We start from the raw sequence: 26754 nt of genomic DNA, 5'->3' as shown, positions 1-26754 counted from the left end.
AAATCAAATTCAAATTGTTTCTATTTTGTCTTTTATTAAAAACATGTAGTTATTTATAACATAAATATTCATGTTGCTTTGATTTGACAACAACCAAGTCTTCCACCTGCATTTCCTGTTTTCAAACTTCCTGCATCTCCCCCTCTTCCTAAATCATCGACACCAGCATGAATCTACAATATTATTACTTAAGATATTACAAGAAAAAGAAATCAGCAACATATCAACACATGTGTTATCCTGATACATTTATGTTTAATTCCGTTTTGTCTGCCAATACGCTACGTAAATCAAATTATGTCACAATTGTATTATTACGTTTAGTAAAATTGAGAAAGGAAATGGTGAATATGTCAAAGCGACAACCACCCGACCATAGAGCAAACAACAAAAGTAACACGTTTTAATATCCGGGACTTTATTGGTGTGTAAAATCAGTCGACTCTCTGGCAAGACTCTGTCAAAGGGAATTAAATCTGGAAGGCTTTATGTTACGATTATTAGTTAATGGCTAACTTCATACATTAAATAAATAACCTTTATCATTCATAATTCCAATAAAGTGAACTAAATAATAGATCAGTAATTTTTATTAACATTTGCAGAAATATTTCTTGCAAACATTCTTACCTTTAACACCATAAATAATCTACTTACATTTATATATACATGTATCAACATCATAGTTGATATAACAACCTCTTATAAAATAAGACTTATATATATAATGCAAAATTATCCTTATTTTATTTGGAATTACATCAGAAGACAGATTAAATCAAGTGAATTCATTTGCATTTTGATTTGAGTATGATTACAGTATCACATTTTTGTTAAAACATGTCTTTCTTTTACTTTACATGGATCTAAATATATAAAAAAAAACAATTACGTTTAAGCTTCATGTATCTTACTTTTGTCCAATTCATTTCAAATAAGAAATCGTGATAAATATTGTTAATTATAAACATATTCATATGAAGCTTTGATATTTTGAATTTAAGAAAGATATGATAGTTCCTTCAAGTTCAATTTTATAAAGAAATTCTGAACAAAAAAAAAAACCAACATTACCGAAAATTTCAGAAAGTGAAATCCTGTTCGTTCGTAATTAGATTCTACAGGTACAATCAAACTTCCAAAGTTAACTATATGTTTGAATTTATGAAAGAATTAAGTAAAGGTTTTAAGTAATGATATCATAGATTACGTTTACTGAATTCCTATAATACATAAACACGAGTTGGTAAATAAGCACACCGTAAATTGAGACCAAATGGACATAAAGGTGCAAGAAAGGGGGAAACGAGAACGGAAAATTATATCCTCAGTTTTGAATTTCCCTTGTGAGACAGAAATATCCGAATCAAGGTTAAAAATATCAGGCTGTTCATTTTGGATTGTCTTTGTATAAACTACCTGTTTTAAATGTAAAATATATAAAAATATTTTCTTACCACTATAGCTCTGTTCAGGATTGATCTGTCTGAGGTTCCTTGTAAACTTATCATGTAATCAACAATATTGATATTAGCTACTCCCCACATGTTGGCCTTGACATTTCCAAGATCTCCAACATGGCGGATGGCATCGTAGGGTGCTCCATGATTTTTATTAAATGGGTTAAAATGACCCCCTGCACTGGTACAATCTACAAATTAAATAAATGATTTGAATAATGTTTTAAATAGACTAGTAGTTCATAAAATAAGCAAAAACGAAAATGGAAATGTGAACCACAAACTTTTGAAACATCATAAGATCAACAAAATCGTAAGATACGAAGGTGCAACGACAAATCTTCAATCGAATATAGAATACACAAATAAAGAAAAACAATTTGACAAGTTTACGACAAGACATATTTAATTCAGCCGAACACTTGACCCAAAACTAAAGATTGATCAAGACGAAACGTAAGTAACACGGATATCGCTTCTTTGCTCAAACGTTAACATTGGACATATGATCAGAAAGAAAAATAAAGTTGAGATAAAATAAAAACAAAAACAAACAAACATTGGCGATCTTGTGTTTCTATATAAGATTTTGTTTACTAATTTAAATGATCGATAACACATCGGCTGTAACTGGGAATCTGACGTCATGATTCAAAATGAATATGTAAATAATGAGTGTTTAATAAGATACGAAAGATGGAATAGAATTAATCTGTTACTTTGCAAACAAAGAAGTCGCCAGTCCATTCTTGGGCATTGGATTTTTTTTATCTTCAGTTCACATTTTTGTGACATAAAAGAATCCGACAGCTTCGTACGTGAAAAGTGCGTATTACTTAATTCTGCATGTATATGTATTTTTCTTGATAATTACCATGAAAACAAGACATTGATATAGACCATTGATATTTGAAATAATCGAAAAAGAGAAAAAAAATTCCAAAAGGTTTCAATAATCTTGAAGCGATAGGGAACCTAAATTTACGACGAAAGAGATTACCTCAATTTTCCAATAGTGCATTTTTTATTTGCGTGCTCGAGCAATCGAGGAGCACATGTATTTGTTATATCTGTAAGCACAAAAACTGCTTTTGTTTTTATACGGATTCCTTGAATGTGGTTGTATGCGTAAATAACTTTTCAATGGATACGACTTTTCACCTTTTATTTTACATTAAACAATCGACAAACCCAGTGGTATTACTGAAGTTGAAACCTTTGCGGTGTTCCAGACTTTCAGAGCTCCTGAGATTACCTCGTTGGTGGAGTTTAACCTGTTTGTGTTGCTGAGTGCTCATTCTATATCCTTTTATTTAGAATACTTAGTGTAATATTGATTTTGACTATTTTCTTTGAGAGAAAGAAATGCTTGCGGTACTTACTTTGTTTTACATCTCCTTTTGTATGGACATGGAAACCATGTAATCCTGGACTAAGCTCATTTATCTTTCCCGTTATCAACACTTCTTGGCTTCCATACTAAAAATGTCAGATACACAAGGTTACCTTCTTAAAAAACGTTAGTATATCAAAATTGATGAGAGGTTGGTAGATAAATGCGCATCTCATATAATAATATTTATCAATGGTACGCTAAGTAACTTACAGTGCACATTATCCCCTGTTTTGTGGGGTTGACGTAGCTCAATCAGTCACTAGATTTTTACATGTGTATGGTGTGTTTTTGTCTATGTTATGTGCGTTATGTCGTTTTTTTTTTTTTTTTGTATTTTTGACATGACATTTTCAGTTTGTTTTCGAGTGTGAATATGTCTTTGTAATCGTTGGTTCACATAGAAGAAAATAACTGATGTCTAGACGACATATAGAGTGGATGTTTTTTTTTCTCACTTTTTCTAAGTTTGTAATTTCTCTTTTTGTAACAACTCCGCAAACATTATTTTTTATTATGTAATTTTTCTAACAATTTCTATGTTTTAGTGTATGCAATGATATACCACTATATATTGTATGTATTTTAATCTTACTTTCTGGTATAAGTTCAGCTGACCATTGACATTGTTTTTCCCAGTCGGGTCGTACAAATTACACGAGGCTGTCAAATATCCATGACCTATTTAGAAAAAAAACACTGAGCTATCAATTTTATGTGTACAAATTTTTGTTGCTTTCAGTTACCTGGTTATATACAAATTCAGGAAATAGCGATAGGGAATATTAACGTATATTTGACATTTTACTTTTTTCCGCACTGCATTGTACATGACCTAATTTATATCAAAATAAACAGCAGGATGGATCATAATTACACAAAAGAGGGACGAAAGATACCAAAGGGACAGCCAAACTCATATATCTAAAACAAACTGACAACGCCATGGCTAAAGATGAAAAAGACAAACAAACAACAGCACACATGACACAACATAGAAAACTAAAGAATAAACAACACGAACCGCACCAAAATACTAGGGTGTGATCTCAGGTGCTCCGGAAGGGTAAGCAGAACCTGCTCCACATGTGGCACCCGTCGTGTTGCTTTTGTGATAACAAATCCGGTAAATAATCTAATTCGGTAGGTCACATTCATGAACGGGAAGGGGATTGTAGTTACGACGTAAGGAACATATCCGATATCATTTGTGAAACGGTTATTCTATAACGGTCAACCAACTCGTGATGGCGTCCGTAACATTTACGAAGGGAAGATTTCAACTTCACCATTTGGAACTCTTGATTTATTAGCTTCCTTGTGAGCAGCAACCCTCTATCAAGAAAATCATGATAGGAAATGCACGGGAATATCGTATCAATTGGGAGATGTATACCCCGTATGCAGTTCCTGCTGGAATGTTGCTACTTAGAAATGGAAAGTTCACAATTGGAAAGCTGAAATCATCTCTTTTGTCGTAATGTTTAATTTTCAACCAACCCTACACAACATGAGTGTTTGAATATCATCGCATGTGTCACAAGTATGTTAAAAAATGCACTAAGTTATCAATCATTCAAATGCAGAATGAAACATTTCAAACATTAATCAGCTATAAAATCCTGAATAAATTGTGCATTATCAATATTTTATATAAGGTGGATAACTTGTGCTGACATTCAAATAAATCGAATAAAGTCAGCTTTATATGTAATCCTATGCAAAACTGTAACAAATCCACATTATATCAGTTCGTTTCGTTACATCATGCATTCCGTAATATTATTTAATCTTTTTATTACATAGGACGAAAACGTAAAATCATGAATCAATCTTATTCCGTGTTGTCTTATAATGGTGTAACGGTGTCAGTTGTGTTTCCGTTATACACCATTATGAAAGTATTAAGTTGTGAATTAACATAGTAAAAACAAGTATTTGTAAACATTTGACAAAAACATGTACAATAAAAATAAATATGCCCTCGAGGTACAAAAATGGTCAACAATGAATGTTGACACCATTTAGTTGTTATTGAAATTTTCCAAGGCATTTATCATTATAAAACATAGACTGTATATTACATGCAAGAACTGTTTGTGAATCTTTGACTTGGTGTAAAATGTGAAATAAGAACATACCTTTAGTTATATTGGATTTTCTTAATTTAAATGTGTATTCAAAAGGTTTGAAATTTTAATCAAGCCTCGAAAGTTCTGGGGAGGTATATAGCTCACTTGTTGGTGTCTAGAAAGGTTAACGTAAGACTGACTCTTAATGTTCACAACAAAAAAGAAACCAAAAACTCCATTATCTGTAAAATAAGGAAGAGAAGAAAATTATATTCCCAAAATAGTGCTTAATACCAAGTCATGGGTATGACAGTTGTTATCCATTCGTTTGATGTGTTTGAGCTTTTTGTTTGCCCATTTGATTAGGGACTTTCCGCTTTGAATTTTCCTAGGAGCTCAGTATTTTTGTGATTTTACTTTTTACATATAACCCCTCAATTACAAAAGTATAAGAAACTGTAGTTTACGATTCTAAATCTCATAGATCGATTCAGAATATAAATCAAAATAACAAACAAGTACTGAGGTAGACGCATGAACTCCATCTTATTCAAAAGAAGCAAGACCGGCTACGTAAACGAGGTACGTTTTTCCTGTTGTCATCATCATGATCATATCACAATTATTTGTCTTTAAAAGTCACACCACTTAGTTAAAATGGCTCAATCAGGAGTAGGACACAATGTGTTAGATTAGAAAAAAGTTGTGATTGTGGAAAAGTACAACCCAAGACCGATCTCAAAAAGGAAAGGTCAATAAAAACTAACAAAATCAAGCGCATCCAATCAATGGATCACGTAAATCACAATTACCATATTATTGACTTGGTACAGGCATTTTCCAAAAGCAATGCTGGGTTAAACATGGTTTTCTAGATAGCCAAAAACTCCTACTTGTATAACAGTTATATTCCGTTTTATTGAAAAATATGGGGAACTGCTGTGTTATCGGAAATTTACGCTTGGAAAATAAAATAATTATTAATAAGTTTGAAGTCAAGTATGTTAAAAATGCACTAAGTTATAAATCATTCAAATGCAGAATAAAACATTTCAAACATTAATCAGCTATAAAATCTTGAATAAATCGTTCATAAGTGCCAATACCGAGGAAAGGAATCATGTTCACTAGACAATTTGAAAAGAATTCTACCAACATTTCATAAAATTCTATGAACATTTGATACATACTTTGCTGTCTAAATCACTTGAATCTTAGAATCGATCCAAATGTTAACTGAAAAAACCTTTTCCTTTTATTATTAAGATAAGAAAAAGGAGGAGATTTTCATAACTAAGCTCTCGCTGGATACTGTCGTTCGGCCTTAAAAAGATCATGTTCATGGTTCCAAAAATTGCATGAAGATTTGATGTTTGAATAATTTAACCTTTAGGAAAAATTTTTTTTACTGCAAAACAATCACCTAGCAGATAAATATAGATAAAAACAATCTGATATTTTTCTCTTATAGTTACTGTCTGTTAATCTGTCCATTCGTTAGATGTGTTTTGCCATGTGATTAGGGACTTTCCAATTGAATTTTCCTCAGAGTTCAGTATTTTTGTGATTTTAGTTTTTTCCATTCTCAATTTAATAGTGCACGATGGCATAATAAATAACTGCAAGCCTTGTTTTCCTCTTGTTCATATATGCAATTTATTTCTTTTATCAACTTATTAATATAAGTTAATAAAATAGTATAAATATTGGTTTAAAAAAAGCTAATGATTACTTAACTTATGCATGAACGCAAAGAATAAAAGGCAAAACAAATAATTTAAAGAATCGTTATATATGTACGAATGTACGAGTATATATTAACAAACACGCTGACATCTTGTTTATATGAAGATAGTATTTACGGAAAAAGGGTTGCCTTATCCAATTGAAAAATCGTTCAAAGATACAAAATAATGAGACCCTCAAGTCTGTGACACTTCAAATAATAATGTATTTAATTTATTTAATTGTTCTCTGTATTCTGTCATATTTGTCATATATGTATATTGTATTATGCTAAAGCAATGTTGTTGCTAATGCAATAAAGATTCATTCAATAAAAACAAACTGATGAAAGTCTTTTAAAAATCATAAAGTATGTAATTGTGCTATTATTTTGGAATATATTCATTGATATAACTATGCTCTATCATATCTCGCTTAAAGCAACATAATAGCTTACCTTGAGGTAGACAAGCAGTACTTAGTGCAACGACACTTAATAGAAATATGCAAATCATGTTTATTGACAGACAACTTTTTTATGTATAACTTTTTACTCTACGCGATTTGTGACTTGTATAGGACCGGACTTGGATAATTTGACTATGTATATTTGTTACGACCTTAACCTTAATCAGTTCACCATGGTATGCGTTAATAGAGAACCTTTAAATATTAAAGGGATATTTCAACCTCAGAAGCTGACGACAACCTGACATCACCATGCTTATTCATATTTGTGTTTCTATCCACACAATGTAGAAGCTAAACAAAAACTCTTCGATCAAAAATTTTCAGCAGGACAAAAAGTAAAGCAGAAAAGTCAAATATGTTTTGTTTTGTTGATAAGTTTGATTCTAAATTGACGAAAATATTAATACCAAAAACATGTCTGACCTTGACTATTTAAATATTTTTTGCCCTGTGAATATATCGAACGTGCAATACCATCATTGGCAGTTGAACACTCCGTATACAGAAGTAGTAATAGAACATAGAGTATACATGTGTTGCTTATGATGAAAAGGATCATTTGTTGTTTAAATGCTTAACGTAAGTCAGCTAGCAAACCAGTATAACCCCGCTACATAACATCGGTGCCTGTCCCAAGTCAGGAACCAAAAGTTCAGTTGTTGTTGGTCCATGACTGTCATAATTATTCAATTGTGAATTCTTTTATTATAAATTAAACAGGTTTCTCAATTAAATGGTTTCATATTTATCATGTCAGGGCCTTTTATAATCGACTATACGGTATGGTGTTTTCTCATTGTTGTTGTTTCCTATAGTTGCTTGCATTCACTCTATTTGAACTTTGGTGGATAATTGTCTCATTTACAGTTATATTTACATCTCTTCAAGTTTTTAGCAGAATTTTACAGAAAATCCACATCATTGCATTTGGTAGCACAAAACATAATGGATGCCAAAGTACTTAATGAGTTTTTGACTGGTGCTTGGTAAAATATAAACAAATAAAGCGAGTACGTTATTGTATTCCCTTGATTCACATAGTGATACAGTTTATGAATGTGAATTCTGTCAGGCTAAAACCAGTTAAAGTAGATTTTAGGTATATATTTCTTGAGAAAGATTTTCCTTATACTTTGCAAAAATAAAGATTTTGCTATGCTTTTGTTTTAGATATAATAAAAAGTATGGGTATTTATCAAGCTATGAGTCGTTGAAAATTGCCCAAATGTGGTAAGATTGTACATGTACATGAAAAAACACATGTGTGTGTATAAAAAGAAAACTATGAGATAAGATTTTTGAAATAAATTGTGAGAAGATAGGTTTTATACATTAATACATTATTTAGAAAATTAAAAAAAAAAAAAAAAAACATAGCGTCCCCGAACTTGTTTTCTTGCTACAAGTAAAAATTAAAAAAAAAAACTACCAGTTCAAAACATTTTTAAAAAATTGATTATTCTTTAAACATTTTAACTAAAAAAATAAATTACCAAGTTTTTAAAATTTTCTTTATATAAAAGAAGTCTAAACAATTAATTGCAAATATGTCTCTAAATTTGCAAATTTGGGAACATAACGAGACCGATTTTGTACTGCGTATACTTGTACTTGTATACATCAAGATGGTGGTATTCCATGAATCTACCTTAAATTCAATAAAAGAAACTGAGTTCTTTATGAGGTAAAAGTAATATGAGGTATGATTACCAATGACAAATGTAAAACAATTCTAAGAAGAAACCTAGTCTGTATTCTTGGAATGTTTACATCTGTTTCAATGGCTGTTGAAAGATTAATGTGAATGCATTATAAGGGATTTTTTTTTTGCATATTATATATTTGTTATACTCAAGTTTTAAAATGTAACAGAGAAATATTTGATAACTTTTGATTAAACAAACGAGACGATTTCTGTAAATGCCAACATGTTTGGATTTTGAAGATGCATTTTCATGATTTCGATTGCATATTATCCACAAACAGATATAATATTGATCTTATTTAAGCATTAATTTGTATATATATCACTGCAAACATCATTTTATGGAAATGGACAATAATTTGATCTAATAAAAGGAGTATTTTAGGTTGACGAACATGATATTATAGGATTGAAATTAGGCAGTCCCTTATCCTTAACTGTGAAGAGATTCATTTTTGAATTGTCAACATACTTCTACGTATGCATTTCATTTCTTGTTTGTGCTTACAAAATAAATTAACTACAATACGTGTTTCTGTAAAAAGACCTATTGGGTACTTAAATGAGACATGAATGAAAAATTAATATGCAAATAAAGCAATATAGCATCTCAATCAATGTGCCAAAATAGGGGACCGTATAGACAACAACTGATGAGAAATAAAGGCAACAGTAGTAAACCGGTGTTCAGTCTCGTTAAAAAAAAGTAACACGCACACAAAAATCATTAAGTATGTAATTATGATAAAATTGTACAATATTTTGATTGATACATCTATGCTCTATAATAAGTTTGCTTTATTTAAAAACAAAATAACACAATCTTTACCTTGAACTTGGTAAGTAGTACTTAATGTTACTACGCTTAATAGAAATATACAAATCATGTTCTTTGTTGGACAACTTTTGTATTTATGACTTTTAACTTTACACGATAAGTAACTTGTATAAAACAAGTATAGGACTGGACTGTTGAAACGTATAGTATTACTGTTTATATTTGTAACGATAGACGGAAACTGTAATGTTATGCGTTTTACAGATTCGAAATGTTAAAATAGTAAACACGCCTAATTAATAAGTAAAAAATAAGAGTAAAGATGGTGACCATATGTAGTACAACAACTTTAGCCGAATTTAACAAAAAATAATAAAACGGGAACAAAATTATTCCGCTGCAAATTAGGATAGGCAGGATCGTAGGTAGTATCAAGGATGCAAGAGGTCAGATTTTTCTGTCAAAAAGATGATGACGTAGTACTCGGTGTCCAAAATGATGTTTAAGGTGTTTCGAACTCCGTTGCTTGCTCTGTCTATTATTTGGTGTAAAAACAGCACTATGTTCTTTATTGTCTTACTATAATGGAGCAAACAGTTCGTCTATAACTTGTATATTCCAGTACAAATCCATTGTATCAATCATTGAATAACATTTAGAGACTATTCATGTTTTCTTCCCTATTGTGATAATTGTTTTATTGCAAAGTTATACAAAGAAAAAGATAACTAATCCAGTAATTGTTTTGAAAACGCAATCTTATCGTCGAAAATTAAGCACAGAATATCAAATGTCCTTGACACTGGTGATTGTAACCTGGATATATTACATAAACTATTATTGTATACTTTTAAACGTAACATGTTTCACGTGTATAATAAATCATACTTCACGCGCAAATAAATTTTTACCAATTAGGAAGTAGTTTGTCGGTAATGGATTGTAAAATTAACAATCAAGTTCTATTAAAAACTAACAAGGTCATATACATTCCATTAGCTTTAATACAATTGCACACTGGATGATTAGCTCATCTGTGTAACATGTGTAAGATATCACAGTTTTTTACATCTGTCGTAGGTCTTTGTGAGATTTTGATTAATTTGGCGTCTGTCGTCCGTCGTTGACTTTTGAAAATTCTCATTCTCTGTAAGCTTATTTTATTAGAATGCTACTAAGGTAATCAATATATAAATTGTATCCATGGTCATCAATAACATGTGGACATGTTCACACCTGCTTAACCTGACACTAATCTTTTAGCAATTCATATGTAAGAACCATATAAGAGTAAAAATTCTGACTATTGTGAAAAGTTCTGAATATCAAATTCTACCAACTTTCTTTAGCACTTTGTATTTGCATTAAAAGTATCAGACAACTCATTAAAGGAGGTATTTCCCTTGATTGATAAATGTTCAGCGTTTGCTAATTACCTTTATCTTTGTTATTTAACATAAGTATTACATATTAAAAAAGAGAGGTGATAGACAAATTGAAGACAAATTGACACACATTAAAACAAAATCGACGAAAAGACAAACAACAGTCTACCGAACACAACATGGACCAACTTCAGATGAAAGTCTGCCTGACTGTCTACGTTTTGTTACAACAAGGCCTGCACATTTAAGCAATCTCACAGAAGGCACGGACGTTGTTAGTACTACTATAACACATGTTAGTCTCAGGTTAAACACATTTACGTTTAATTGGATTTTAATTAGTACTACGAAGGGGATATTTAAACGGAACGGAAATGTGAGTAGAAATATCTTAAGATTTATAAAAGACAAACTTGTACTCGAGTACTCATTGCCATGCTGTCTTCATTTCAATTTGTTTCACTTTTTTCTGTATACTGTCAGACATATACTGTATTCTCTAAATAATATGTGACCGCCTTTGATAGTGAACTTGGAATTGATAGTAAACAGCACATACACTTTATTTATTATATATGTATGCTTATTGTACACAGAAAAAGCGAAAATATTTGTCCTGTCTAAAAGTACCTAAGCAATTACAAGTGATTTTAAAAGTCCTTAACAGAAGTCTTGTCAATGACTTAAAAGTCCATCTGATGACAGAATCAATATCCGGACGCCTTTATTTTCGTTTTCCTCCCAAAATAACCCAAACAGAACTACCTTAAGCGAGCATACAAAAATGCGACTATGCCAGTGTACCTTTAGGAAACAAATACACGATGATTAATTTTTTATGGAAGAAAGAGAAACGACACACAAAATACGGTCTTCTCATTTTATAGTAAAGATATTCGAAATAAAGGCAACGTTGTATACCACTGTTCAATAGTCATTACGATTGCCATAACCGAAAACAATCCGAATTACAAACTAAAACCGACGGAAACACATTAATTATAAATATATACTAGTTTGTAATAATACAAATACTGATACATTCTTTATATGTGACAAAGATGAAATGACAGTAATTGAGAAAACAAGGTTGCTCTAAGACGATTTGAAATCTCTCAAGATATTAAACAATGAGAGACACAAATGTCTGCGACTCCTCAGTAAAAAACAATTTGATCAAAGTCACTATGAAAAAAATAACAAACAAACAAAAACAGCAGAATTCGAGAAATTATAATATCATCGTGGAATGTATTCATAGATATATGTATGCTGTATCATATCTTGCTTATATTCAAAATTAAACCCACATATAAACTTACCTTGATAAAAGAAAGCTGCCTTACTTAATGCAATAATACTTAATAGAATTATACAAATCATGTTCATTGTCGAACAATTATTACATGTATAACTTTTAACTTTACACGATTGTGTAATATATATTAAGCATTAACAGTATCAGACTGTTGCAACGTATCATTGTACTGTGTGAATGTGTTAATGTTATCTGATTATCCTTCCTGAGCACTTGATACATTTTTGTATCACCCTAAGATTTTGGTTTCTTAGTTTTTAGTTTCTATGTTGTGTTTTGTGTACTATCGTTTGTCTGTTTGTCTTTTCTTCTATGCTTGGCGTGGTCAGTTTATTTTGTTCTTATTAGTTTGAATGTCCCTCTGGTACCTTTTGACCTTCTTTTATGATATAGGTTTGTACATATATACAAGACAACACAAATAATGCATCCCATCTTATCCTATAAATTGAAGGAGATACATATTTTCTTTTTGTGTTTGCTACAAACTATTAGACAAGTATTGAAAACACGGTGTTACTGTTATATTTGTTATGTGTAGACGGTCTAGTACCGTCCAGACTAACGTCGTCATTGACGCTGGTGTTAGTAACCTGAATAGACTAAACAAATAAAATACTGTTATAACATTAGTCTCAATAAAGCTATATGCAACATGTTTCTGGTGTATAATGAATTATAGTTCACATGCAATTACATCTGTTTTAAGAGATTTGTGAGTAATGGATTGAAAATTAACAATTTAAGATTTTTCTTATATTACTTTTATGTAAAACTGAACATAGCAGAGTCACAAATCTGACAATTTTAAAACAGCTCTAATTGTCATATCTGTCAACTATGTTAAGCACTTGGCAGTGTTTACCAACGTCGTGAGACAACTCGTTACAGGCGATATTTCCATTATTTGACTTTTTGTTCTAACGTCCACATTTTGCCTTCTACATAGAAACACTAATAAACAATTGTTTCATAGGTTCAGCATGAACATTTAAACAGAGGCGGAAGATGTCAAACAGATATTCAAACTCACAATGTGAAGATAAACTGACAAATACATAGCAAAACAAGAAAAACGACGAAACGGTCTACAATAGACAAGACGGAGAACTAAAGACTGAGCTACGCAAATAAATCAAAATCAGGATTGATGTGTCATGTGTCATGGCAAATGCATGTTCAAATTAAGGGATACGTCTCAATATGTGTGGTAACATGCAAGTAAAAGACGACGGACTTTTGGTTTTGACAATTGAAATATTCTAAAGTTTCTTTTGAGTTCAAAATTCAAGCTCTGGGAATCATATCAACTAGGATATATATATACACCATATACAGGCGTGGTTGGAATGTTGCTGGTAGGCTGAACTCATTTCTTTTGTTCACGAAGACCCTGATTATCAATCTATAGATGTAAATCAAGATGCAAATCAGACTTAATTGTATTAGTGGAATCCTTAATTATTTTAAATTTTCAAAACCAAAGGAAGAGCGTTTTCGTTCTTTTTCGGATTGTCTATTTTATTCATCATTTTACGTATCTTTTCAAATAGCGTCCCTGCTAGTACATTTTGTATTTCTGTTTACAATGTAACGAAATAAACCAAGTCGGAAAGTTGACAGTTGTTATAAAGTGGTTCGTTTCTATGTATAACCATGTGTGTTGCTTTGGCGTTGTTGATTTCCGTTGTTTTCCTCTTGTAGGTGATGTGTTTTAACCCGGATTTGTTGTATCTCAATAGATTTATGAATTTCAAACAGTAGTATAATACTGTTGCCTTTATCTAAAATCAATTGTCCGAATTTTAGTGCTTGGCCAATATAGTAAAGCATCAACCATGATGATTGCCATGGCGAAAACACGAACCCAGGATTACAATTCAAATGTCAACTTATCAACTTATGTTGATTTCGAAAGTCTGGTTGTCTTTGTTTTCCCATTTAAAGCCTTTCTTTGCTTTGATAGTTATTATCGTATTATAGGTTTTCGTGCTATTTAGAATGCAGTGTGATGTTACTATTCCTTTTAAAAAGTATGCATAGTACGAACTCGATGACGTACGCAACATATGATCTGACGATATGAGACATACCGAGAAATTATGAAGATAAAAGAGTAATAAGCAAATTTTAATCACTTTTTGATTGCACATATGTTCAGAAAGCACTGTGAATGTGAGTTTTTAAACTAAAAGGTCCTGATCTGACAGCAAGCAAGTCGAGCTCCAGCGTTTCCTGTTTTCAGACTCTCGTCATTACCTCCTCTTCCTAAATCATCAGGATCTGCGTGAACCTAAGGAAAAGTCAAGAGCATAGGGGTGTTTTATTGAATCTTGTTTAAACTACTTTACCAATATATTCTTCTTGGAAAAGCTAAGAAATACATGTATCACAAATATGATCACAATAGTCATTTGTAAGCAGGCCTATATTTCACACCAGTTATTTTGTTAAATGTGTAGAGAATAAGAACAACAACTTACAAATTAGGAAACTTTGGACATGTTGAAATATACGTATAAAGTCATAATTCTTCATTTGTGTTACACAATAAGATTGTGTGTCAGCGTATGCTAACAGGTCGGCTATTTTTCAGTCAAATAACTAAACTAAATATTTGTTTCATTTATTTTTGTAAAACAAATATTAACTTGTTTTTGGTTAAACAATTTTTTATGCATTTATATAACATTTTCGTTTTAATTTAGTTATTATTAAAACGAAGATGTGGTATGATTGCCAATGAGACAACTATCCACAAAACGACAAAAATTACAGCCTAATTTATGTAAAAAGAATTTAACGAAAAACAAATATCTAACACATCAATATTAACATGTGTCGGTGTCATATGGCCTATCCGTAGGCATTTTCAAAAACACTACCATTGAGTGCCACATCTAATCTGTGTGTTAACATTCATACATATAAAATTGTATTGATGATTTCATTTTAAATTCATTAAAAATCCCTCATGCAAAAATAAGTTTTACCGCACATTACGACAATACCTTTATATCTACAGATAATCGTTGATAACTTACCACAATACCTCTGCCGAGGATTGAAAGCTCTCGTCTTTCCCGTATTCTAATAAAATAGTCGTAAAAAGCCAAATTTGCTACTCCCCAGTTGTTTGCGTAAATATTGCCGAGGTCTCCAACATGGCGACGCGGTGCATCACTTGGTCCTGCATGATTTTGGTTGAATGGATTGAAATGCGGTCCTGCATTACTGCAATCTATAAATGTTAGATTTATTTATATGCAGCATACAAGAATTAAGGAAACAACAATTTTTTTTATCAAATATATTTACTCTATACATAGAAAATGTTTGTACATTTTATTCGTATATATCGTACTAATTTCATATTACGTAAATTAAAATTATTTTTTATAGTAAAAGGATCTTTGATACTGCAAAGCACTAGTTGCGAAATTAAATGTTTATTGCTCGTTAGTTGTGATCAAAACCAAATACTTATATGCCCCGGAAATCAGAGATTTATATATTAATCAAAGATTGAAACATAATAAACTTACTAAAACACACATGCTTAGTACACATAACCTTAGTACTTATGAAATATCTATTAGATACCACTTTTTCACAAGTGATTTTTTGATACGTTTACTTACTTCGTCCAAACGTCCCTCGTTCATGGACATGAAAGCCGTGTAATCCAGGTCTCAAACCATATATTCTCCCTGTTATTTGAACAAGTTGGGTATTGTACTGAAAATAATATATGCATAAGATTAACAGCTCTACATTGTTGTCCTGATATTTCGGTACCGTGTAAGCTGTTTAGTCCATCATTGAGGATCAGTCAAAGATGGTCGAAACATACATGAGGGACATTCTAACTCATAGATCAAAAATAAACTGACAACGCTATTGCTAAAAAATAGAAAGACAAACAGACAGGTAATAGTACACAAAAAACAACATAGAAAACTAAAGACTAAGCAACACAAACCCCATCAAATACTGGGGAAGATCTCATGTGCTCTGAAAGGGTGAATATATCCTACTCCATATGTGGCACCCGTCGTGTTGTTCATGCTATTACGATCCGGTAGATAGTTTAATTATGTAGGTCACATTCGTGGTGAGAGTATTATTGTTACGACATGTGGAACATATCAGATATCATCTGTGAAACGATAATTCCATAATGGCCAACTAACTCGTGATGGCATCCGTAAAATTTACGAGGGGGTTATTCTCAACTTCACTATTTGTAACTCTTGGTTTAATAGCTTCCTTGTGAGCAGCAACTAACCAGTAAGGGCCATGGTAATGGAAAAAAAAGAACTGGCCTCATGTAAACTGAACCATTTCATCCTTCACAAAGACATTTCAGATATATACAAAAAAGTGGGCAGCCTTTATACTGTTTGCGTTCTTGACTTTTTTAGTAATTGTTTCTTACCTGTAATTAGACGGACTTATTTTTACCTTCGTAATTATTGTATTTATTCATTCGCTTCCTCAATATACAGAGGTTTGTCAGTTAGGACCACTGCAATTTGATAAACTCGGTCGGGTTACTCGTGTATAGAGTTTAAATCTAACGGGTAGAGTTTCTCTTAAACGTCATCAAATTAACCTTTTGATTTGAGGACCTTCGAGGCAGGTTTAGTCGATTAGAGTTAACAAAAAACAAGAAGAACAAGACATTTAATGAAGTAAGTAAAAACTGAAAACAAAGTATCTTCAAACTTAAGCTATTAGCATCTTACACTGGGTAACAAAAGGCAACAATAAAAAGTTTATTAAACCAAAAAAAAAAAATGCAACTTTTATTAATTAAATACAAAAAAATCTACTTTTCCATCGATTTTGTACGACATGATCAACCAGTGTGGGTACTTGCCATTGCTGGCAACTAGAAATATATTATTCTTTAGACTGTAGCATATTTATGTAACAAAGGTTATTTTGCTTGTTGTTTTTAAGAAGGCATTTCTAATATTTTTCGACAGAACAATTAAACATAAACGGCGCCGACAAAATAGAAAAATAAGCTTTTTGGCCAATTTTGATTAAAATACCTTAATTAAATCCGACACAAAGGCATATATTATAGCAAGGTTCATTTGTCTGGCTCTGGAAATATCGTAAATTATCATCTTTGCTTGATTTCACTCAATGTAAGCATATTGGAATTTTAAATGAGCTGAAAACATATAAGTAATTAAATGAGATATTCCTTACAAAGTTCAACTTCATTATTTAGAAAAATAAATATTTGTAATAATTATGGTCAATTTCTATCAACCGAGAAGAAAATTGGGAAAATCCAAAGTTTTTCTTTTTTAAAGAGAAATTGAAAAGTAACTGTTTAAAATCATGCAACCCTTTGTAAACTTTGAAAAAGAAAACAGAGCATTCATTATGACTATGAAAAAAAGCGTAAAACCTAACTGTCTTTAAATTCGTAAACTGTTTTGGCAAAAGTATCAACTGCTATAAACGAATATAATATCGAATCATTTGTTAAAATCTAGAACATCTTTTATTATATCTATATGCTTCAAAAACAATGGATGACATCGATTATTATTCAAACATGGTGCGCTATTAATTGAAAAATGACATGATATTTTTCTAGAATTTTGATTTATCATGACTAATTTAGTGCAACCGTTATACTTTTGCTTTAGTTTCAAAAATATAAATCCAAAACTGCATTTTCCCCTATGTTCTATTATAGCCATATAGGCCATGTTGGTTGTCAGGCAGGGTCATCGGACACATTCTTTAAACTAGATAAACTAATGCTAATTGTGGCCAAGTTTGGTAAAATTTGTGTCTGTTGTTTCAGGAGAAGACTTTTGTAAAAGAAACAAATGTAAAATTTGACTTTAAAGGGCCAATAGACCGTTTTTGTCGTGTTACATTATTTGAAGATCTGACTTTGCTCAACATTATTGCTGTTTACAGTTTATCTCTATATATTACAATATACAAGATAATAACCAAAAACTGCAACATTTTCTTAAAATTTCAAGTTCAGGGGCAGTATCCCAACAACGAGTTGTCTGATTTTTCTAAAAATTTATCAGCAAACAGATCTTGGCCTCCTGAACAATTTTAACTCTTTGAATTTGCTCTTAATGCTTTTTTTGCAGCAATTAAAGCCAAAATTTATATTTTACCCATTATGTTCTATTTGTAGCAATTGTGGCCATCTTGGATGAATAGCCGGGTCATCGAACACATTGTTTAAACAAGATATCTCAATATTGAGTGTGGCCAAGTTTGGTTAATTTGGACCAGGAGTTTCAGAGGAGAATATTTTGGTGAAAGTTAACGGACGGCGACGGACAATAAACAATTAAAATGATTCGTTTTATCTAGTATATTCCAAATTCAAACCATATATATATCTTACTTGTTTGATAACACAGAACTAATTATTGCGTCATGTATATACGTGTATACTACTGTTGCCTTTATGTTTATACATGTATATATAGATAATGGTGGTAATTTTATTTTCAATTATACGTCAGGCGTCAGTATAGAAAATTATTCTTCCCGAAGATGATACTGTAAAACATAGAGTTTTAAATATGATTATAGTGACCATCTTGTTACATAATTCAAAGATATTCTTCAGAAAAGGGACCAAACTATCGTTATTCATCGAAATTAAATTGGAACGAGTGCTGTCATGCCATAAAAGACGCTTTTTATCCTTTTCTTAAATTGGTGTAAACAGGACTCAAGAAATCTGCGAAACATCTCCACCTTTTTTGGATAAATGTATAAAAAAGGGTTAACAAAAATAGCGAAAACCATGGTAAAGGGACAAAAAGGAGGAAAAAACCCTGGCAAAATCAAACGCTTCACCATACAGCTACCAACCGATGAAATACTACCTATACGGCAATTTTTAGATCTAGATCAAAGTAAGCAAAACAAATTTTCTGATCTTGAAACTTTATCTAATCCAACTAAACGAAAAAAAAGACTTTTTATTAGTTAGATTCGTTATGTTGCCGTTTGTGTTTGTTGCACTTCAGTGGTCCTGTTGTTCCTTTGTTTTTCTCTTATATTTGATGGGTTTTTTTTTTTTTTTTTTGGTTAGTGGGTTTTAGTCTGTAACCTGGATTTGTTTTCTCTCAATCGATATACTAGTATGACTTTTGAACGCCGGTATACTACTGTTACCTTTTCTTATCGGGTCAAAAATCAATTGTGGTATTAAAAACATTAACTTTACTAAATATATTTTCCTATGCATATTATGCACTAACGGTAATACAACCAGTTTATACTTTGTATTTGGCATCGTGCAATGAAATGTTTTCCCAGACTGTTTCTGAGGTCATAACACTTAGTAAATGGATATGTACTGCTTGATTTGAGTATGGGTTTAAATGATTGTTGGTGGTCGTTGTATATAAAAAAAAACATTTAAAGTTTATTGTTTTAAAGATTTATCAGGCCTATGTCTTTTTGTTTGAATTGTCAATTCAGATTTTTGTTATAGCTTACAATGCAATGATATATGGGTTTGACTCTCTCTCTTAAAATCCATACTGTGCTCTGGATTTGTTAACATGTACGTCATTGGTGGATAGTTGTCTTATTATTAATCATACTACGCCTTCTTATTCTTCCATGCCTGTTCAAATAATCAAGTGATCGCCATTTAGAAATACCACATAACAATGAACATTATAAATTAGAAGTATTTTTAGTTGTTTATAAAAAAACAATCAACAAAAATAAAAAGACTCGTTTAGATAAAGTATGCCTTTGGATGACTATTAAATTAAAGTATGTTTACGTAACAACCTTCACTTGTTATTTGTTTATTTTTTTTCTGTTTAACAAACACGAACAGACCTATTTGTAATAATCATTCATAATATTTGTCAAAGTTAACCTTAACCTTTGATCATTTCTCAATTACTTGTCCTGTTTTATGTACACGGTAGTAACCAACAAGTTGATAGAGTACAGTAACGTTTCTCGCTTGAATACAACTCGGTTGATTGAAAACATGTGAGGAATCGTTCGTAATACCAGCTTGCAAAGCATAACTGTGTGTTTTCAAAACCACAAATAACTTATTACTTATCTTTGTCTAACAGGCTATATAACACATTTAATAACTTAATTTTTTTTTCTCATACTTGTTGACGCAAGGTTAGTCTTCCTTGTACTCTGTTTCGATTTGTTGGGTCATACAACTGGCAGTATGCTCTGGTATCTCTTTGCCCTGTTGACAAACAAAAATATATATTTATTTATATTGTTTGAATGTTCATGTATTTAACTAGTTTCGTAAGAAAGAAAGAAGCCAAACAAAACATAAGAAGGTTTTTATTTTTATACAAATTGATGTTAACACGGACAATACAAACAAACATAATCCCGCCACATGCTACATGCGTTTGTCCAAAGTCATGATCATGAAGTTCAGTTGTTGTCGTCGGTTCATGTCTGTCTTCTTTGTTTGTCGTTAATTGATTTGTTATAAATAAGACCCTTAGTTTTCTCAATCGAATTGTTTATTATATTTCATGTTTGGGTCTTTTTGTCCGACTATGCGGTATGTTGTTTTCTCATTGTTAAAATCCTTACTTGGGAATATAAGTAGTATTGTTTAACTCGTTAACTTAGTAAAACATTAATCTGCAGACTATAGCAACATTATTGTAGTAATAGTTTTCATACCAACTGTACTGATTTCACTATACCAGATACCAATTCAACATATAAAGTCTCCTCAGTGATGCTCATATATATCAAAGTTCTAGACGAAAATTGATATTTTTGCTAAAAAAGAGGGACGAAAGATACCAAAGGGACAGTCAAACTCATATATCTAAAACAAACTGACAACGCCATGGCTAAAAATGAAAAAGACAAACAAACAACAGCACACATGACACAACATAGAAAACTAAAGTATAAACAACACGAACCCCATCAAAAAACTAGGGGCGATATCAGGTGCTCCGGAAGGGTAAGCAGATCCTGCTCCACATGTGGCACCCCTCGTGTTGCTTATGTGATAACAAATCCGGTAAATAAATTAAATATTTCGGAACAACAAACGGCATTTTGTAAGGTCTTGTCACTGATGAAGGTTCTTTGTTGTGCCGAAATAATTTTTAAACGAATTCCTTTTATTTTATTCATATTTTTTTAGCTCACCTGGCCCGAAGGGCCAAGTGAGCTTTTCCCATCACTTGGCGTCCGGCGTCCGTCGTCGTCGTCGTCCGTCGTCGTCGTTAACTTTTACAAAAATCTTCTCCTCTGAAACTACTGGGCCAAATTAAACCAAACTTGGCCACAATCATCATTGGGGTATCTAGTTTAAAAAATGTGTGGCGTGACCCGGCCAACCAACCAAGATGGCCGCTATGGCTAAAAATAGAACATAGGGGTAAAATGCAGTTTTTGGCTTATAACTCAAAAACCAAAGCATTTAGAGCAAATCTGACGGGGTAAAATTGTTTATCAGGTCAAGATCTATCTGCCCTCAAATTTTCAGATGAATCCGACAACACGTTATTGGGTTGCTGCCCCTGAACTGGTAATTTTAGGGAATTTTTGTCGTTTTTGGCTATTATCTTGAATATTATTATAGATAGAGACAAACTGTAAACAGCAATAATGTTCAGCAAAGTAAGATTTACAAATAAGTCAATATGACCAAAATGGTCAGTTGACCTCTTTAGGAGTAATTGCCCTTTATAGTCAATTTTTAACCATTTTTCGTAAATCTTAGTAATCTTTTACAAAAATCTTCTTCTCTGAAACTACTGGGCCAAATTAAACTAAACTTTGCCACAATCATCATTGGGGTAATTTGTCTAAAAAATGTGTGGCGTGACCTGGCCAATCAACCAAAATGGCTGCCACGGCTAATAATAGAACATAGGGGTAAAATGCAGTTTTTGGCTTATTACTCAAAACCGAAGCATTAAGAGAAAATCTGACAGGGTTTAATTGTTTATCAGGTCAAGATCTATCTGCCCTGATGTTTTCACATGGATCGGACGACCCGTTGTTAGGTTACTGTCCTGAATTGGTAATTTTAAGGAAATTTTGCCGTTTTTTGTTATTATCTTGAATATTATTATAGATAGAGATAAACTGTATACAGCAATAACGTTCAGCAAAATAAGATCTACAAATAAGTTTACATGACCAAAATAGTCAATTGACCCCTTAAGGAGTTATTGCCCTTGATAGTTAATTTTTAACATTTTTCATAAATTTTTGTAAATTTGTAGAAAATATTTTCCACTGTAATTACTGGGCCAAGTTCATGATAGACAGAGATAATTGTAGCAACAAGAATGTTCAGTAAAGTAAGATCTACAAACACATCACTATCACCAAAACACAATTATGTCATGAATTTATCCGTGTCCATTATTTAATATGCACAAGACCAAGGTGAGCGACACAGGCTCTTTAGAGCCTCTAGTTTATCTTTTATCTGTATCGTTGAACAAATCTTTAAGCTTTAATATATTTGCCTGTATGTAATTTTATCTTTATTGACATCTAACATAGTTTTTGAGCTTCGATTTTGAGGCAAGGTGATTTAAATAATGATAGTGGGTTTTAATTTCATTTATAAGGGGATTTCACACATAACTGCTTATTTAGCCAAACCTGGCACTTTATGGCAATGTTACAAAAACCGCTAAAATGACAACATTACATGACAGGAATACAGTACAAATAAATGCAAGAAAACTCAACTTTTATAATAAAAATTTAGCATCTACAAATACCATTGACATTCCTTTTTATCAAATTGATTTGTACTCATATGTTACAAGTTGAAATCTTTTATTGTCAACAAGTGCTCTCAGAACAGCACATTTATTAAGAAGAATTTCTTGTATTTCAAGGTTTGTCGGGTTATTGGTCATTTGACATATTCGCCGTTTTTATTTTCAACTCTAGTTATGAGAAAGCACACTTTAAATTTTAAATATATTCAGTAGAAGGGAACCTGACCAATAGCTTCCATCTGTATTAGTTTCATGCCAATCAATCACCTCATTACCATTTTGTTCGGACACGTAAAAGAATAGATCGAAAGACAAATCAATTACTTTATGCTCAATATTTTATTTTGGGAGCATAACAATTAAGGCCAAGCATTAAAATTAATGCCAATCATATTTTTACATAGATCTTAGATCGCGGTAAGCATAGAGACATATTTTTTTTTTTTTTTATGTGGCTGCGAACAAAAAAGACCTCTCGTTAAAACATGTTTTCTAGAGATTAGACAAAGATTTACATCTGTAACCATACAACAAGAACATAATATATTGATTTAAATTCGATCTCGAAAACAAAACCATCGAGAAATGAGACTGTCCAAGAAAATCGTGATAATAAATCGACCTGTGGGCTTAAGTATCAACAGATATTTTCAAAGTTAATTTCACATAATAGCTTAAAACTGTTAATTCATTTATCTTAGACAGTTTTGTTTTATAAAAATATCAGATAGACTTACACTGTCTTGAATAAGATATACTTTTTTCGAATAAAAGAACGTGAGATATTTAAAATCCTCATACATTGTTTGTATAGACGGAAAAGATGAAATAACTGTAATCGTAACATGTGAGTGATGTGTCATATATCTTCTGTACTTTTAAATGGCTTACAAGTGTGAAGATTACTTATTTTAACTTAAACAACAATAAATTACATTTAAATTGTTGAATGAATATGGGAAAATCATTTTTAATAAAAAAAAGAATTTGATGCGACTGGCATACAAGTGAGAGGTGTAGCGCTATTAATCCAATCCGCCATTTTCTCCATTTAAAAATGGCAGTAACATGTAGGAAAATATCAGTTGTACACCATTTGTTTGGTGTTTTTATCATTTGTTTTTGCCATCTAATTATGAACTTTCCGTTTTGAATTTTTCTCGGATTTCAGTATTTTTGTGATTTTACTTTTTGGATATCATTTTATACGATATCATCAAGTTGCTTTAAATCCGGTTTTATATAATCAGAACATTTATCGGGGAAAAAATCCGTGCTTAACACAGAATACGCAAAGAGGAAAATGAAAACAGAGGTTTCCTGTGGTCAGGTAACTAGTATTTACTTGACGCTACTAAGTATGGAATATGGTGCGGAAAAGTCTGAAGATTAAGGACAATTACAAAATATATTTACAGGCGGTAAAGATGAAGAGCATCCTTCCGTATAGTGCAATCATTTGTTTTCTTTTATTAATGCATTTATCATATATTTACAGTTCATTTTTGTTACAAAAAACTTTTCCAGTCAATCACTCTTTTTATTAACCCTCAAAAAGGTACATATACCGTCTGGTTAATATCAAACTACCAATTAGCTTTGTTTACTCAGTTACCTTAGAATATGCAAATCATCAGACGATTAAAGATTTGAATTGTAATAATTGTGAATATATTAAATCCGACCTATGTAAGTAAATAAATAATTTTAATAAAACTTTCCGTCTTACTGAGGCTTGCACAAATTACTGCCTATTGTCAAGTAAGGACTGTTATGTGTTGCTGTACATCATATTTGCTTTCGTTATTGTTTTTCAAACGATTCAGGTATTTGTCTTTTATTTAAATTGTTTTACATTTGTTATGTCAGGGGATTTTATAGATTCTTATGTGGTATGGGTTTTGCAGTTTGTTGAACGTCGCACGGCGTTGCCTAAACACACGTTATTGGTCTTTAACGGATAGTAAATTGTCTTGTTAGAATTCAAACCACATCTTCTTATCTTTACTATAGATATTGCCAACTTGTTAGAAATTTTAAATCGCAAGTGTTTTGGTGATGTAACGTTTCATAGAACTAAAAGAATCTTTTTTGAACATTAGGATATGTCCCTTCTTAATGAACCTTTGTTTTGCGGATGATATTTGTGTTTAAGCGAATAATCTCAAGAAGGCTTACCTTGAACTATTGGTGTAGCAGTTAAAACAAACAAACCTAAAGCTAGTATAAGATTCATCCTTCCTTTTTTAATAACTTGTATATTGTTGATCAGTATTTATATGAACAAGTACAGGTCTGTGCTGTTGAAACCTGCTGTTTCATTTATGTATACATATTTTACGACTTGTCAGATGTGTAAGTTATAAGTTTAATTTTAATAGAACTTACAATTAGAAAGATCTTGCGCATTTCGTATAATCTAGTTCACTGATCCTGGGAAAGAGTTAAGTGGCAGTCTGCCTAAGAATCAGGCAGTGATGAAAATATGACCAAAAAAACCCACCCTATTTGACATTGATTTCAGTTCATAATATGTAGTTATTCACAAAAATAACATTCATTTTCATTTTTTGTTCTGGTAATAGAGGATACAATTTGGTTGAAATGCACTAGAAATTAACGAATAAGGGGAGATAACTCTTTAATTTGCTATCATTCTAACCAATTTTCTAAGCAAGTTATTTGATATTACAAGACACAAACAAACGAAAGACTAATACTTTTTAACTCAGGATGATGGTTAGTATTAAATAGCATGATTAACTCGGTGGGTTTTTTCTAATCATGTTTTAATTTTTACCTAAATTGCCTGATTCTTACAAAGACTGGCACTTAACTAACAACACCTAGAAATGGTGTGTGGCACTGGATGACAATGTTACTATCTGTAATAAAAACTATCAGGCTAAAATCTACCGTATCCTCGAAACCAGAACACTTTATCGCCAAAGTTACACTGCAAAAGAGAAATTGGAAGGTTTCTGCGTTTTGTGACATTTACTCGCTTAATATAAATTTGATAGAATAAAAGAAAACCAAAGAAAATGATAAATTTCTTTGGTGGGAGACATACATACAAAGATATATCATCTGTTAAATATTTTTGCTTTTATTTTATTTCACCTGGGTCTTTTATTCTAACTATGGTAAATGTTCATGTTTTTAATTGATGGAATTGCACAAGCTTCCGAAGGAGCAATATCGGTTCATCAAGGGCTTTACCGTTCTCTGCTATTCATTCATCTCTCGTAATGCGAATTCTCACTCTGTCAAAATGTCATAAACAAGAATAGAACGCAATATGTTATATTATTTGGTTGCAAAAAGATCATACCACTAATGTTAATCATAAATCTTACATAATTCAGTATACGTACGATAAACTTTGTCGTAAAATTGTTTTGTGAATTTCATTCCAGACGTATACTACTATTATGTCAAATGTAACAAGATGTAAGACCGTGAATACATGTTGCTAGTGAGATTGGACAAAGACTATGTGTATCATTTATTTTTCGGTAAAGCACACCTTTCGACTGATAAGTTCTGTACGTGTTTGATACGAATGATGAAAGACTTGTTTGACAATGAATAAATTGATATCAGGTCGAAAATCCAAGTAACGAACATTATATGCATGTAAATATCTCAAACAATTTGTTTCCC

The 26754-nt window shown here is 31.5% G+C and overlaps 2 protein-coding genes across 3 annotated transcripts; both read right to left on the bottom strand.

Moving 5' to 3' along the window:
- Nucleotides 1-14: 14 nt before the first annotated feature.
- Nucleotides 15-12405, bottom strand: LOC143049356 (superoxide dismutase [Cu-Zn]-like). 2 transcript variants are annotated; one of them, XM_076223028.1, is made up of 5 exons: nucleotides 12312-12405; nucleotides 3449-3534; nucleotides 2843-2939; nucleotides 1458-1651; nucleotides 15-173 (listed from the first exon to the last, which is right to left on the bottom strand). In XM_076223028.1, the coding sequence occupies exons 1-5, from the start codon at nucleotides 12376-12378 to the stop codon at nucleotides 69-71; spliced, it is 549 nt and encodes a 182-aa protein (XP_076079143.1). In that variant the 5' UTR covers nucleotides 12379-12405; the 3' UTR covers nucleotides 15-68. The 2 variants fall into 2 exon arrangements, with proteins under 2 accessions (XP_076079143.1, XP_076079144.1); XM_076223029.1 differs by lacking the exon at nucleotides 12312-12405 and adding an exon at nucleotides 9656-9769.
- Nucleotides 12406-14421: 2016 nt separating this feature from the next.
- Nucleotides 14422-25324, bottom strand: LOC143049580 (superoxide dismutase [Cu-Zn]-like). The gene is made up of 5 exons (XM_076223183.1): nucleotides 25267-25324; nucleotides 20464-20549; nucleotides 15949-16045; nucleotides 15352-15548; nucleotides 14422-14600 (listed from the first exon to the last, which is right to left on the bottom strand). The coding sequence occupies exons 1-5, from the start codon at nucleotides 25322-25324 to the stop codon at nucleotides 14496-14498; spliced, it is 543 nt and encodes a 180-aa protein (XP_076079298.1). The 3' UTR covers nucleotides 14422-14495.
- Nucleotides 25325-26754: the final 1430 nt, after the last annotated feature.

The sequence above is a fragment of the Mytilus galloprovincialis genome, chromosome 10 (assembly GCF_965363235.1).
Source record: "Mytilus galloprovincialis chromosome 10, xbMytGall1.hap1.1, whole genome shotgun sequence".
NCBI lineage: Eukaryota > Metazoa > Mollusca > Bivalvia > Mytilida > Mytilidae > Mytilus > Mytilus galloprovincialis.
Note: the sequence above shows the minus strand (reverse complement) of the source record. Positions and strands in the feature narration are given on the sequence as shown.

Coding starts and splice junctions, on each gene's coding strand:
- LOC143049356 (XM_076223028.1), bottom strand. CDS start 12,378: ATGAACATGATTTGTATAATTCTATTAAGTATTATTGCATTAAGTAAG. Junction 3,535..12,311: donor GGCAGCTTTCTTTTATCAAG/GTAAGTTTATAT, acceptor TTTTCTAAATAG/GTCATGGATATTTGACAGCC. Junction 1,652..2,842: donor AAAAGGAGATGTAAAACAAA/GTAAGTACCGCA, acceptor TTTAATTTGTAG/ATTGTACCAGTGCAGGGGGT.
- LOC143049580 (XM_076223183.1), bottom strand. CDS start 25,324: ATGAATCTTATACTAGCTTTAGGTTTGTTTGTTTTAACTGCTACACCA. Junction 16,046..20,463: donor GACTAACCTTGCGTCAACAA/GTATGAGAAAAA, acceptor TATTATTTTCAG/TACAATACCCAACTTGTTCA. Junction 15,549..15,948: donor ACGAGGGACGTTTGGACGAA/GTAAGTAAACGT, acceptor TAACATTTATAG/ATTGCAGTAATGCAGGACCG.